Raw genomic sequence first — 12,330 nt, forward strand, 5'->3', positions numbered from 1 at the left:
CAACAAACCGGCCGTATCCCACCAAGGCAGGGTGGCCCAAAAAGAAAAACGAAAATTTCTCTTTTTAAATTTAGTAATTTATACGGGAGAAGGGGTTACTAGCCCCTTGCTCCTGGCATTTTAGTCGCCTCTTACAAAACGCATGGCTTACGGAGGAAGAATTATATATATATATATATATATATATATATATATATATATATATATATATATATATATATATATATATATATATATGCAAAACAACCACTCTGAAAGAATAGAGTAAAGGAATGGTATACAGCTCTATGTTAAAACCGAACATTCCCAATTGCCCTCAAAGATACTTTAAGTCTTATGATACACTTAATAACAATAAAAATTTGCGCCTTACTAAAGCAGACAAAATAAATGCAATAGTAATTATGAAAGAAAATGATTACCAAGAAAAAATGAATAATCTCTTAGATGATACTGAAACCTATTCTAAACTTAGGAAAAATCCTCTAGAAACCGTTAACAGCAATTTCAATAAAACAATAAAACTTCTACTGAAAGGCAAAGATGAATTAGTCAAACAATTTACTTCCACTAATCCATCTTTACCTTACATGTATGGACTAATAAAAACACACAAACCAGGGAATCCAGTCAGACCAATTATTAGCTCCATAGGATCAGTTTCATATAAATTATTCAAATGGCTTGTTGATAGTTTGAGCCCTATTGTTGGCAAAATTTCTAACTTTAATGTTAAAAACAACATAGACTTGGTTGATAAATTAAGCTCCTTGACTGACTTAAATGATTTTAACATGGTTAGTTTTGATGTTACTTCCTTGTTTACGAAAGTTCCTGTTGATGATTTATTAAGTTTCTTATCTGAAGAACTCGTTAACTATGATTTACCATTGCCAGTTCCTACTATCATTAAACTTATTAAACTTTGCATTGTTGATACAAAATTTGTATTTAATGATAGGTTTTACACTCAGAAGTTTGGTATGGCAATGGGAAATCCTCTTTCACCTGTTCTTAGTAACCTATACATGGAATTTTTTGAAACAAGGCTGCTTAACACAATCCTCCCTAATAGAGCTAAATGGTTCAGATATGTTGATGATATTTTGTGTCTTATGCCCAAAAATGTAGATATACACCATTTCCTTGGAAAATTAAATAGCTTAGCCCATTCTATAAACTTTACTGTTCAGTTTGATGAAAATAACTCATTGCCTTTTCTAGATGTTTTAATTATTAAGGGTAATAATGAATTCAAATTTAAAATTTACAGAAAACCTACAAATAACTGTTCCTATGTCCACTATTATTCCTCGCATCAAGATAGAGTCAAACTGTCTGTTTTCTCATCAATGTTTTTGAGAGCTTTACGAATTTGTAGTCCTGAGTTCATAGATGAGGAAATATCCAAAATTTATAAAATAGGTAATGATTTAAAATACCCAAGAAATGTAATTGATAAATCTTTTAAAGTTGCTAGAAATACTTTTTACAATCCAAAAAGGGACAACTAGCCTTATTCAACTAAAAATATGTTGGTTCTCTCTTACCATGAAAACTTGGTTGATATGCCTTCTCTTCTTAAGACTTTTAATATTAAAGTTGTATTCAAAAATCTTGATACAGTAAAAAAATTTTTGATAAAGAATTTCCCCCAAAATGCTGATGGATGTGTCTATAAGATTCCTTGTAAAATTTGCGATAAAGTTTATTAGGGCTCTGGTGGCCTGGTGGTTAACGCTCTCGCTTCACACGGCGAGGGCCTGGGTTCGATTCCCAGCCAGAGTAGAAACATTGGACGTGTTTCTTTCCACCTGTTGTCTATGTTCCCCATCAGTAAAATGGGTACCTGGATGTTAGTCCACTGGTGTGGGTCGCATCCTGGGACACTGACCTAAGGAGGCCTGGTCACAGACCGGGCCGCGGGGGCGTTGACCCCCGGAACTCTCTCCAGGTAAACTCCAGGTAAACGGTCAAACTGGAAAAAATCTCGAACTAAGATTAAAACAACATAAATATAGCATTAGAACTGGACAAGATTCCAGTGCTCTATTTATTCATGTAAGAGATTTTAACCATCCAATTGATTTTTCAAAAAGTTGAGAAAGTAGTATCAAGCAAGTCCATGGTCGACAGGAATATAATTGAATCTTGTTTCATAAAAAGCAGTTTTGACAATAATATGAATATTTCCTTTGGTTTATATAAATTAGATCCATTTATAATTAATAGAATTTGGGAAGAATTTAATAATACACTGGACAAATAATAATTTTTAAATTTTCTTGGGTAGAATAGTTTGTGGGTGAGTTATGCATAGGACCTATCCAAGTTGGGTCGGCGCGCGTCAGGTGTTTTAACCGTTGTGGGATCTGATAGTGAGGTGTTGGCCAGACCCCTTATATAGCTTCCTTGGATGCTTTACTTTCATAGTTCCTTGATAATGTGAGTAGTCACGAAAGCGCTTGGAATTTCTCTATTCTTTCAGAGTGGTTGTTTTGCATATTCTGAAATCACCTGTTTACTGTGATCTTATTGCATATATATATATATATATATATATATATATATATATATATATATATATATATATATATATATATATATATATATATATATATATATATATATATATAAATATATATATATATATATATATATATATATATATATATATATATATATATATATATATAAGCAAACACTATAACATATTTATTAGAAAACGTTTTCTAATAAATATGTTATAGTGTTTGCTTACGTGTCTTTCTAAACCAACTTGTCGGTATTTATTACCAAGGTTTATACTATATATATATATATATATATATATATATATATATATATATATATATATATATATATATATATATATATATATATAAAACGTGGAGAAGGCTGTCTTACAGTGTGTGAACCCAGGTTGGGATCTTACAGTGTGTGGAATGGTGAAGTTCATTGAGTGAGAGGAAGCAGAAATCTGAATATTCACGCTGTGCGTCAGCGTGAACATGCAAGAGAAGCTCCAAGGTCAAGTCTGGTGGGGATCCCCCAGTGTGGACGACAGCAAGACTTGCTACCCCTCCCTCACCCTCTCCCTCCCCCTCTCCCTCCCTTCTCTCCCTCTCTCTCTCTGGGGCGAGAGATCGACTTGCAATCTCGTAGTCCGGGGTTCGATTCCCTGGTGATAAGAAACACGTGTCAGTGTCCTTCGCAATAAAACTAACAGAATCCTTGGCATCATATCAAGATGCGTAAATAATAGAAATCATCAGCTTGTTCTTCAACTCTATACATCCTTGGTTAGGCCTCATTTAGATTATGCTGCTCAGTTTTGGTCACCGTATTACAGAATGGATATAAATACACTGCAAAACGTACAAAGGAGGATGACAAAGTTGATCTCATGTATCAGAAATCTTCCCTGAGGATAGACTGAGGGCCCTGAATCTGCACTCTCTAGAAAGGCGTACAATTAGCGGAGATATGATTGAGGTGTATAAATGGAAAACAGGAATAAATAAAGGGGATGTAAATAGCGTGCTGAAAATATCTAGCTTTGACAAGACTCGTAGAAATGGTTTTAAATTGGAAAAAATCAGATTCAGGAAGGATATAGGAAAGCATTGGTTTGGTAATAGAGTTGTGGATGAGTGGAACAAACTCCCGAGTACCGTCATAGACGCTAAGACATTGTGTAGTTTTAAAAATTGGCTAGATAAATACATGAGTGGGTGTGGGTGGGTGTGAATTGGACCTGACTAACTTGTGCTACTGGGGCAGAGGTGACATGACTGGGTGGGCCATTGGTCTAAACCGGGGGGCGACATGGACCTGCCCCGCATGGGCCAGTAGGTCTGTTGCAGTGTTCCTTCTTTTTTATGTTCCTATGTTCACCAGCTGCTGCACCTTCCCACCTACCACTATAATGAGGTATATGGTGCACATGTGTTAGGTGACCGCTGTGGGTCGCATCCTGGGTAGATTTGTGTCAGAAAGCTCCAGTACCTAGTAACAGTGCTAGTAAGAGTGCTATGCTAGTATATATATACTAGCACAGAATTCTTACTAGCACACAGTGCAGCACTGTTATTAGCACATAACACAGCACGGTTACTAGTACACAGCACTGCTACTAGCACACTGAACAGCACAGTTCTGTTACTAGCACACTGAACAGCACAGAACTGTTACTAGCACACAGAACAGCACAGCACTGTTACTAGCACACAGAACAGCACAGCACTGTTACTAGCACACAGAACAACACAGCACAGTTACTAGCACACAGAACAACACAGCACAGTTACTAGCACACAGAACAACACAGCACAGTTACTAGCACACAGAACAGCACAGCACAGTTACTAGCACACAGAACAGCACAGCACTGTTACTAGCACACAGAACAACACAGCACAGTTACTAGCACACAGAACAACACAGCACAGTTACTAGCACACAGAACAACACAGCACAGTTACTAGTACACAGAGCAACACAACACAGTTACTAGCACACAGAACAACACAGCACAGTTACTAGCACACAGAGCAACACAACACAGTTACTAGCACACAGAACAACACAGCACAGTTACTAGCACACAGAACAACACAGCACAGTTACTAGCACACAGAGCAACACAACACAGTTACTAGCACACAGAACAACACAGCACAGTTACTAGCACACAGAACAGCACAGCACAGTTACTAGCACACAGAACAACACAGCACAGTTACTAGCACACAGAACAGCACAGCACAGTTACTAGCACACAGAACAACACAGCACAGTTACTAGCACACAGAACAACACAGCACAGTTACTAGCACACAGAACAACACAGCACAGTTACTAGCACACAGAACAACACAGCACAGTTACTAGCACACTGAACAACACAGCACAGTTACTAGCACACAGAACAACACAACACAGTTACTAGCACACAGAACAACACAGCACAGTTACTAGCACACAGAACAGCACAGCACAGTTACTAGCACACAGAACAACACAGCACAGTTACTAGCACACAGAGCAACACAACACAGTTACTAGCACACAGAACAGCACAGCACAGTTACTAGCACACAGAACAACACAGCACAGTTACTAGCACACAGAGCAACACAACACAGTTACTAGCACACAGAACAACACAGCACAGTTACTAGCACACAGAACAACACAGCACAGTTACTAGCACACAGAACAGCACAGCACAGTTACTAGCACACAGAACAACACAGCACAGTTACTAGCACACAGAGCAACACAACACAGTTACTAGCACACAGAACAACACAGCACAGTTACTAGCACACAGAACAACACAGCACAGTTACTAGCACACAGAACAACACAGCACAGTTACTAGCGCACGGAACAGCACAACACTGTTACTAGCACACAGTACAGTACTGTTACTACCACACAGTACAGTACTGTTACTACCACACAGTACAGTACTGTTACTAGCACAAAGTGCAGCACTATTACTAGCACAGAGCACAACACTGTTCCTAGCACAGAACAGTACAGCACTGTTACTAGGACACAGTACAGCGCTCTTACTAGGACACAGTACAGCACTGTTACTAGCACAGTTACTAGCACACAGAACAGTACAGCACAGTTACTAGCACACAGTACTGTACTGTTACAAGCACGCAGTACAGCACTGTTACTAGTACAGTTACTAGCACACAGAACTGTACAGCACAGTTACTAGCACACAGCACAACACTGTTACTGGCACATAGTACAGCACTGTTACTAGCACGCAGCACAACACTGTTACTGGCACACAGTACAGCACTGTTACTAGCACACAGTACAGCACTGTTACTAGCACACAGAACAGTACAGCACAGTTACTAGCACACAGTACTGCACTGTTACAAGTACGCAGTACAGCACTGTTACTAGCACATAGTGTGTACTGTGCTGTTACCACTGTTCACAGTACTAGGAGAGTCCTTCCCTGTCTGTGCAGCTACACTCCCGATACAGTTCCCCTGGAACGCTGTGCGGACTGACGTCACTACGGATTTCCCACTTGACTCACTGAGAGAGGCGTGACTAAGGGAGGAGGACCCCAGCCTCTCTCAGCATGGAAGGGGAGAGGACCCCAGCCTCTCTCAGCATGGAAGGGGGGAGGACCCCAGCCTCTCTCAGCATGGGAGGGGTAGGACCCAAGCCTCTCTCAGCATGGGAGGGGGTTGGACCCCAGCCTCTCTCAGCACGGAAGGGGGAGGACCCCAGCCTCTCTCAGCACGGAAGGGGGAGGACCCCAGCCTCTCTCAGCACGGAAAGGGGGGAGGACCCCAGCCTCTCTCAGCACGGAAAGGGGGGAGGACCCCAGCCTCTCTCAGCACGGAAAGGGGGGAGGACCCCAGCCTCTCTCAGCACGGAAAGGGGAGAGGACCCCAGCCTCTCTCAGCACGGAAAGGGGGGAGGCCCCCAGCTTCTCTCAGCACGGAAAGAGGGGAGGACCCCAGCCTCTCTCTCAACACGGGAGGGGAAGGACCCCATCTTTTCTCATCACGGAAGAGTGAGACATAGGAATGTGATACACCAAGTGAAACAGAATACAAAACATCCCCCACCAGCGGAAGTGCAGGTAGTTTACAGCATCAACATACACAGACATTATTGATGAATTAGACACATGTGCAACACCTGGCTACCTTTACTCTGTTGACGTTTCGTTACCCAGTGCCTTTATCAGCCCAACACATGAACATATCTGGAGAGAGTTTATCTGGAGAGAGTTCCGGGGGTCAACGCCCCCGCGGCCCGGTCTGTGACCAGGCCTCCTTAGGTCAGTGTCCCAGGATGCGACCCACACCAGTCGACTAACACCCAGGTACCCATTTTACTGATGGGGAACATAGACAACAGGTGGAAAGAAACACGTCCAATGTTTCTACTCTGGCTGGGAATCGAACCCAGGCCCTCACCGTGTGAAGCGAGAGCGTTAACCACCAGGCCACCAGAGCCATACTGTAAAGACTTTCCACAAGTGGAGGTACAGTCCATTTTGTGTTCTCCAAGCTGACAGTTGAGGTTGTGTTCTTCAAGCTGACAGTTGAGGTTGTGTTCTTCAAGCTGACAGTTGAGGTTGTGTTCTTCAAGCTGATAGTTGAGGTTGTGTTCTTCAAGCTGACAGTTGAGGTTGTGTTCTTCAAGCTGACAGTTGAGGTTGTGTTCTTCAAGCTGACAGTTGAGATTGTGTTCTTCAAGCTGACAGTTGAGGTTGTGTTCTTCAAGCTGACAGTTGAGATTGTGTTCTTCAAGCTGACAGTTGAAGTTGTGTTCTTCAAGCTGACAGTTGAGGTTGTGTTCTTCAAGCTGACAGTTGAGATTGTGTTCTTCAAGCTGACAGTTGAGGTTGTGTTCTTCAAGCTGACAGTTGAGGTTGTGTTCTTCAAGCTGACAGTTGAGGTTGTGTTCTTCAAGCAGACAGTCGAAGTTGTGTTCTCCAAGCTGACAGTTGAGGTTGTGTTCTTCAAGCTGACAGTTGAGGTTGTGTTCTTCAAGCTGACAGTTGAGGTTGTGTTCTTCAAGCTGACAGTTGAGATTGTGTTCTTCAAGCTGACAGTTGAAGTTGTGTTCTTCAAGCTGACAGTTGAGGTTGTGTTCTTCAAGCTGACAGTCGAAGTTGTGTTCTCCAAGCTGACAGTTGAGGTTGTGTTCTTCAAGCTGACAGTTGAGATTGTGTTCTTCAAGCTGAGTTGAGGTTGTGTTCTTCAAGCTGACAGTTGAAGTTGTGTTCTTCAAGCTGACAGTTGAGGTTGTGTTCTTCAAGCTGACAGTCGAAGTTGTGTTCTCCAAGCTGACAGTTGAGGTTGTGTTCTTCAAGCTGACAGTTGAGGTTGTGTTCTTCAAGCTGACAGTTGAGGTTGTGTTCTTCAAGCTGACAGTTGAGGTTGTGTTCTTCAAGCTGACAGTCGAAGTTGTGTTCTTCAAGCTGACAGTTGAGGTTGTGTTCTTCAAGCTGACAGTCGAAGTTGTGTTCTCCAAGCTGAATTATCTACAAATCCTGATTTGTATTTTTCAAGCAGACAGTTTATTGTGGGAACTGATGCCTTAACCTCCACCAGAGTAGATGGTTTCAGATAATTAATGGTGAGTGGCAGAATATTGATGGTGAGTGTCAGATTATTGATGGTGAGTGTCAGATTATTGATGGTGAGTGCCAGATTATTGATGGTGAGTGTCAGATTGGTGAGTGTCAGATTATTGATGGTGAGTGTCAGATTATTGATGGTGTGTGGCAGAATATTGATGGTGAGTGTCAGATTATTGATGGTGAGTGTCAGATTATTGATGGTGAGTGGCAGAATATTGATGGTGAGTGCCAGATTATTGATGGTGAGTGTCAGATTATTGATGGTGAGTGTCAGATTATTGATGGTGAGTGTCAGAATATTGATGGTGAGTGCCAGTTTATTGATGGCGAGTGTCAGATTATTGATGGTGAGTGTCAGATTATTGATGGTGAGTGTCAGAATATTGATGGTGAGTGCCAGATTATTGATGGTGAGTGTCAGATTATTGATGGTGAGTGTCAGATTATTCATGGTGAGTGGCAGATTATTGATGGTGAGTGTCAGTTTATTGATGGTGAGTGGCAAATTATTGATGGTGAGTGTCAGATTATTGATGGTGTCAGATATTTGATGGTGTCAGATTATTGATGGTGAGTGGCAGATTATTGATGGTGTCAGATATTTGATGGTGTCAGATTATTGATGGTGAGTGGCAGATTACTGATGGTGAGTGTCAGTTTATTGATGGTGAGTGTCAGGTTATTGATGGTGAGTGGCAGATTATTGATGGTGTCAGATTATTGATGGTGAGTGTCAGATTATTGATGGTGAGTGTCAGATTATTGATGGTGAGTGGTAGATTATTGATGGTGAGTGTCAGATTATTGATGGTGTCAGATTACTGATGGTGAGTGGCAGATTATTGATGGTGTCAGATTATGTATAGTGAGGCACGAAGAGAGAGAGAGAGAGAGAGAGAGAGAGAGAGAGAGAGAGAGAGAGAGAGAGAGAGAGAGAGAGAGAGAGAGAGAGAGAGAGAGAGAGAGAGAGAGAGAGAGAGAGAGAGAGAGAGAGAGAGAGAGAGAGAGACAGAGAGACAGAGAGAGAGAGAGAGAGACAGACAGAGAGAGAGAGACAGAGAGAGAGAGACAGAGACAGAGAGAGAGAGACAGAGAGAGACAAGATTGTTGAGAAGATGTGCAGACCAGCTAGCAGCACCTCTAACTCGCATCTTTCAGCACTGCCTAGTACAGTGTAAATGGCCCTCTCCATGGAAAGAGGCAAATGTAGTACCTGTTCACAAAAAGAAGAGCAGAGCAGAAATCAGCAACTACAGACCAGTGTCACTCCTGTCAATCACTGGTAAGATCCTTGAGACAATAATCTCAAGACAAATGACAGATTTTTTGACTACCACTCACTACTTTGTGATCGTCAATATGGCTTCAGGAAAGGTTACTCTGCTGCTGATCTGTTGTTAAACCTCTCCACTAAGTGGCACCAGTCACTGGATGAATCCAAAGTAGCTGTGTGGTAGCACTGGACATTGCTGGCGCTTTCGACCGGGTGTGGCACCAGGGCCTCTTAGCAAAACTTCAAGCACTGGGAATTACAGGCTCTACGCTATGTCTCCTCAGTGATTACCTTCATGGTAGATCTCTAAGTGTAGTCCTCAATGGAACGGAATCAGCAAGGCATCCTATTGGGGCAAGCGTTCCACAAGGAAGTGTGCTGGGACCACTGTTATGGAATGTCTACTTCAACGACCTTCTTCATCTCATCCCAGAATCACATGCATACGCAGACGACTGTACACTGACATTCACTTATCCAAGAGAAGAAATGCCAGCTGCTCTAAGCTACATCAATCACCAGCTGAGAGCTATATCAGCTTGGGAAATAGATGGCAAGTAACATTTGCACCTGAGAAAACGCAAATGATGATCGTCTCTAGGCACCATGATGGTAATGCTGGTGCAGTAGTAAGGATGAATGGGACGATGTTGGCACCTGGAGAAGAAGTTGATATCCTTGGGGTGAAATTTGACTTCAAACTAACCATGAAGAACCATGTTGTAAATCTTGCAAACAAGGCAGCCAGGAAGCTTACAGCACTTCGCCGTATCTCGCATCTGCTTGACAGTAGGGGTTGCAAGATTCTGTACGAGGCACAAGTACGCTCACACCTTGAGTATGCTCCACTTTCTTGGTTTGCCTCTCATCTGCGACTTCTTGACAGAGTAGAGAGAGCAAGACGTCTCATCTCTCGCCTGGACCCATCCTGGATAGATCTGTCATTTCAGCAGAGCCTTCAACATAGGAGGGATGTGGGTGGCCTTACTGTTATGTATAAGGCCAATATTGTCAAAATACCACACTTGGATCCACTTCGAGGACAGCGTGAAACAAGCTTTTATGCCACAAGACGGGCAGAAAGCAGCAACTTCACTCTGCTGTACCCTTCTCCAGAACATCACTCCATCTGAGATCATACATACCCAGGATGACTCGAGTATGGAACACATTCGTACAGCATAATGATGTCAACGAGATAACGTCAGTTGATCAAATGAAAATGCTGGCCCACAGATGGCTCCAACTTCATCCTGTTCCCTACTTGTATGTCTCATAACAATAAAAATGCTTTCAAATGAGCTGATGTAGGTAACAGCTCTTAGCTTGCCAATAAAGTTAGGAATCCTTAACCTGTAAATAGCTGTCAATAAAGCTAGGGATCCTTAACCTTGTCAAACCCTGTGTAAAAAAAAAAAAAAAAAAAAAAAAAATAAAAAAAAATATAGAGAGAGAGAGAGAGAGAGAGAGAGAGAGAGAGAGAGAGAGAGAGAGAGAGAGAGAGAGAGAGAGAGAGAGAGAGAGAGAGAGAGAGAGAGAGAGAGAGAGAGAGAGAGAGAGAGAGAGAGCGGTAACGTGGACTTTATGGATGGCAAGAAGGTCTGGGCCCCACTGCTCGATCCTCCGTCCTTGCTGGTAGGACTGACAAAGTGAAAAGACAGAGCGAGAGAACAAGGGAGATGACAGGGAAGGGGGAGGAAGAGAGAGACAGGAGTCAACGCATGAATGAATGTCTTCATTTGGGGGAAAGAGGAGGGGGGGGGTTAGGGGGTAATACTTATCGTTGCGTTTAGATAAAAATGTGTTTACAACACATGTGTTTCCGGTGTTGCCTAATAAAGTGTTGCGTTAATTTTTGTATTATGGAATATTGGTCGTCATAGACTCCACGAGTTTCATGGAAGGCGATGTTGCATGGTTGTATAGCATGGTTGTATAGCATGGTTGTATAGCATGGTTGTATGGAATGGTTGTATAGCATGGTTGTATAGCATGGTTGTATAGCATGGTTGTATAGCATGGTTGTATAGCATGGTTGTATAGCATGGTTGTATAGCATGGTTGTATAGCATGGTTGTATAGCATGGTTGTATATCAAGGTTGTATAGCATGGTTGTATAGCATGGTTGTATAGCATGGTTGTATAGCATGGTTGTATAGCATGGTTGTATAGAATGGTTCTATAGCATGGTTGTATAGAATGGTTGTATAGCATGGTTGTATAGCATGGTTGTATAGCATGGTTGTATAGAATGGTTGTATAGCATGGTTGTATAGCATGGTTGTATAGCATGGTTGTATAGCATGGTTGTATAGAATGGTTGTATAGCATGGTTGTATAGCATGGTTGTATAGAATGGTTGTATAGCATGGTTGTATAGCATGGTTGTATAGCATGGTTGTATAGCATGGTTGTATAGCATGGTTGTATAGAATGGTTGTATAGCATGGTTGTATAGCATGGTTGTATAGCATGGTTGTATAGCATGGTTGTATAGCATGGTTGTATAGCATGGTTGTATAGAATGGTTGTATAGCATGGTTGTATAGCAAGGTTGTATAGCATGGTTGTATAGCATGGTTGTATAGCATGGTTGTACAGCATGGTTGTACAGCATAGTTGTATAGCATGGTTGTATAGAATGGTTGTATAGCATGGTTGTATAGCATGGTTGTATAGCATGGTTGTATAGCATGGTTGTAGAGCATGGTTGTATAGCATGGTTGTATAGCATGGTTGTATAGAATGGTTGTACAGCATGGTTGTATAGCATGGTTGTAGAGCATGGTTGTATAGCATGGGTGTGTAGCATGGGTGTGAAGCATGGGTGTGTAGCATGGTTGTGTAGCATGGGCGTGAAGCATGGCTGTGTAGCATGGGTGTGTAGCATGGTTGTGTAGCATGGTTGTGTAG

General features: G+C 41.9%; 2 protein-coding genes across 2 annotated transcripts in view; both read left to right on the plus strand.

Annotated features, from left to right (window-relative positions):
• Positions 1-12,330, plus strand: part of LOC128686355 (allene oxide synthase-lipoxygenase protein) — a 180,351-nt gene that overhangs the window by 17,251 nt on the left and 150,770 nt on the right. The window lies entirely within an intron of this gene.
• LOC138852823 (uncharacterized) lies at positions 333-7,065 on the plus strand. Its single transcript, XM_070085892.1, has 2 exons — positions 333-1,855; positions 6,768-7,065. The coding sequence occupies exon 1, from the start codon at positions 405-407 to the stop codon at positions 1,512-1,514; it is 1,110 nt and encodes a 369-aa protein (XP_069941993.1). The 5' UTR covers positions 333-404; the 3' UTR covers positions 1,515-1,855; positions 6,768-7,065.

The sequence above is a fragment of the Cherax quadricarinatus genome, chromosome 17, assembly GCF_038502225.1.
Source record: "Cherax quadricarinatus isolate ZL_2023a chromosome 17, ASM3850222v1, whole genome shotgun sequence".
NCBI classification, from domain to species: Eukaryota; Metazoa; Arthropoda; class Malacostraca; order Decapoda; family Parastacidae; genus Cherax; species Cherax quadricarinatus.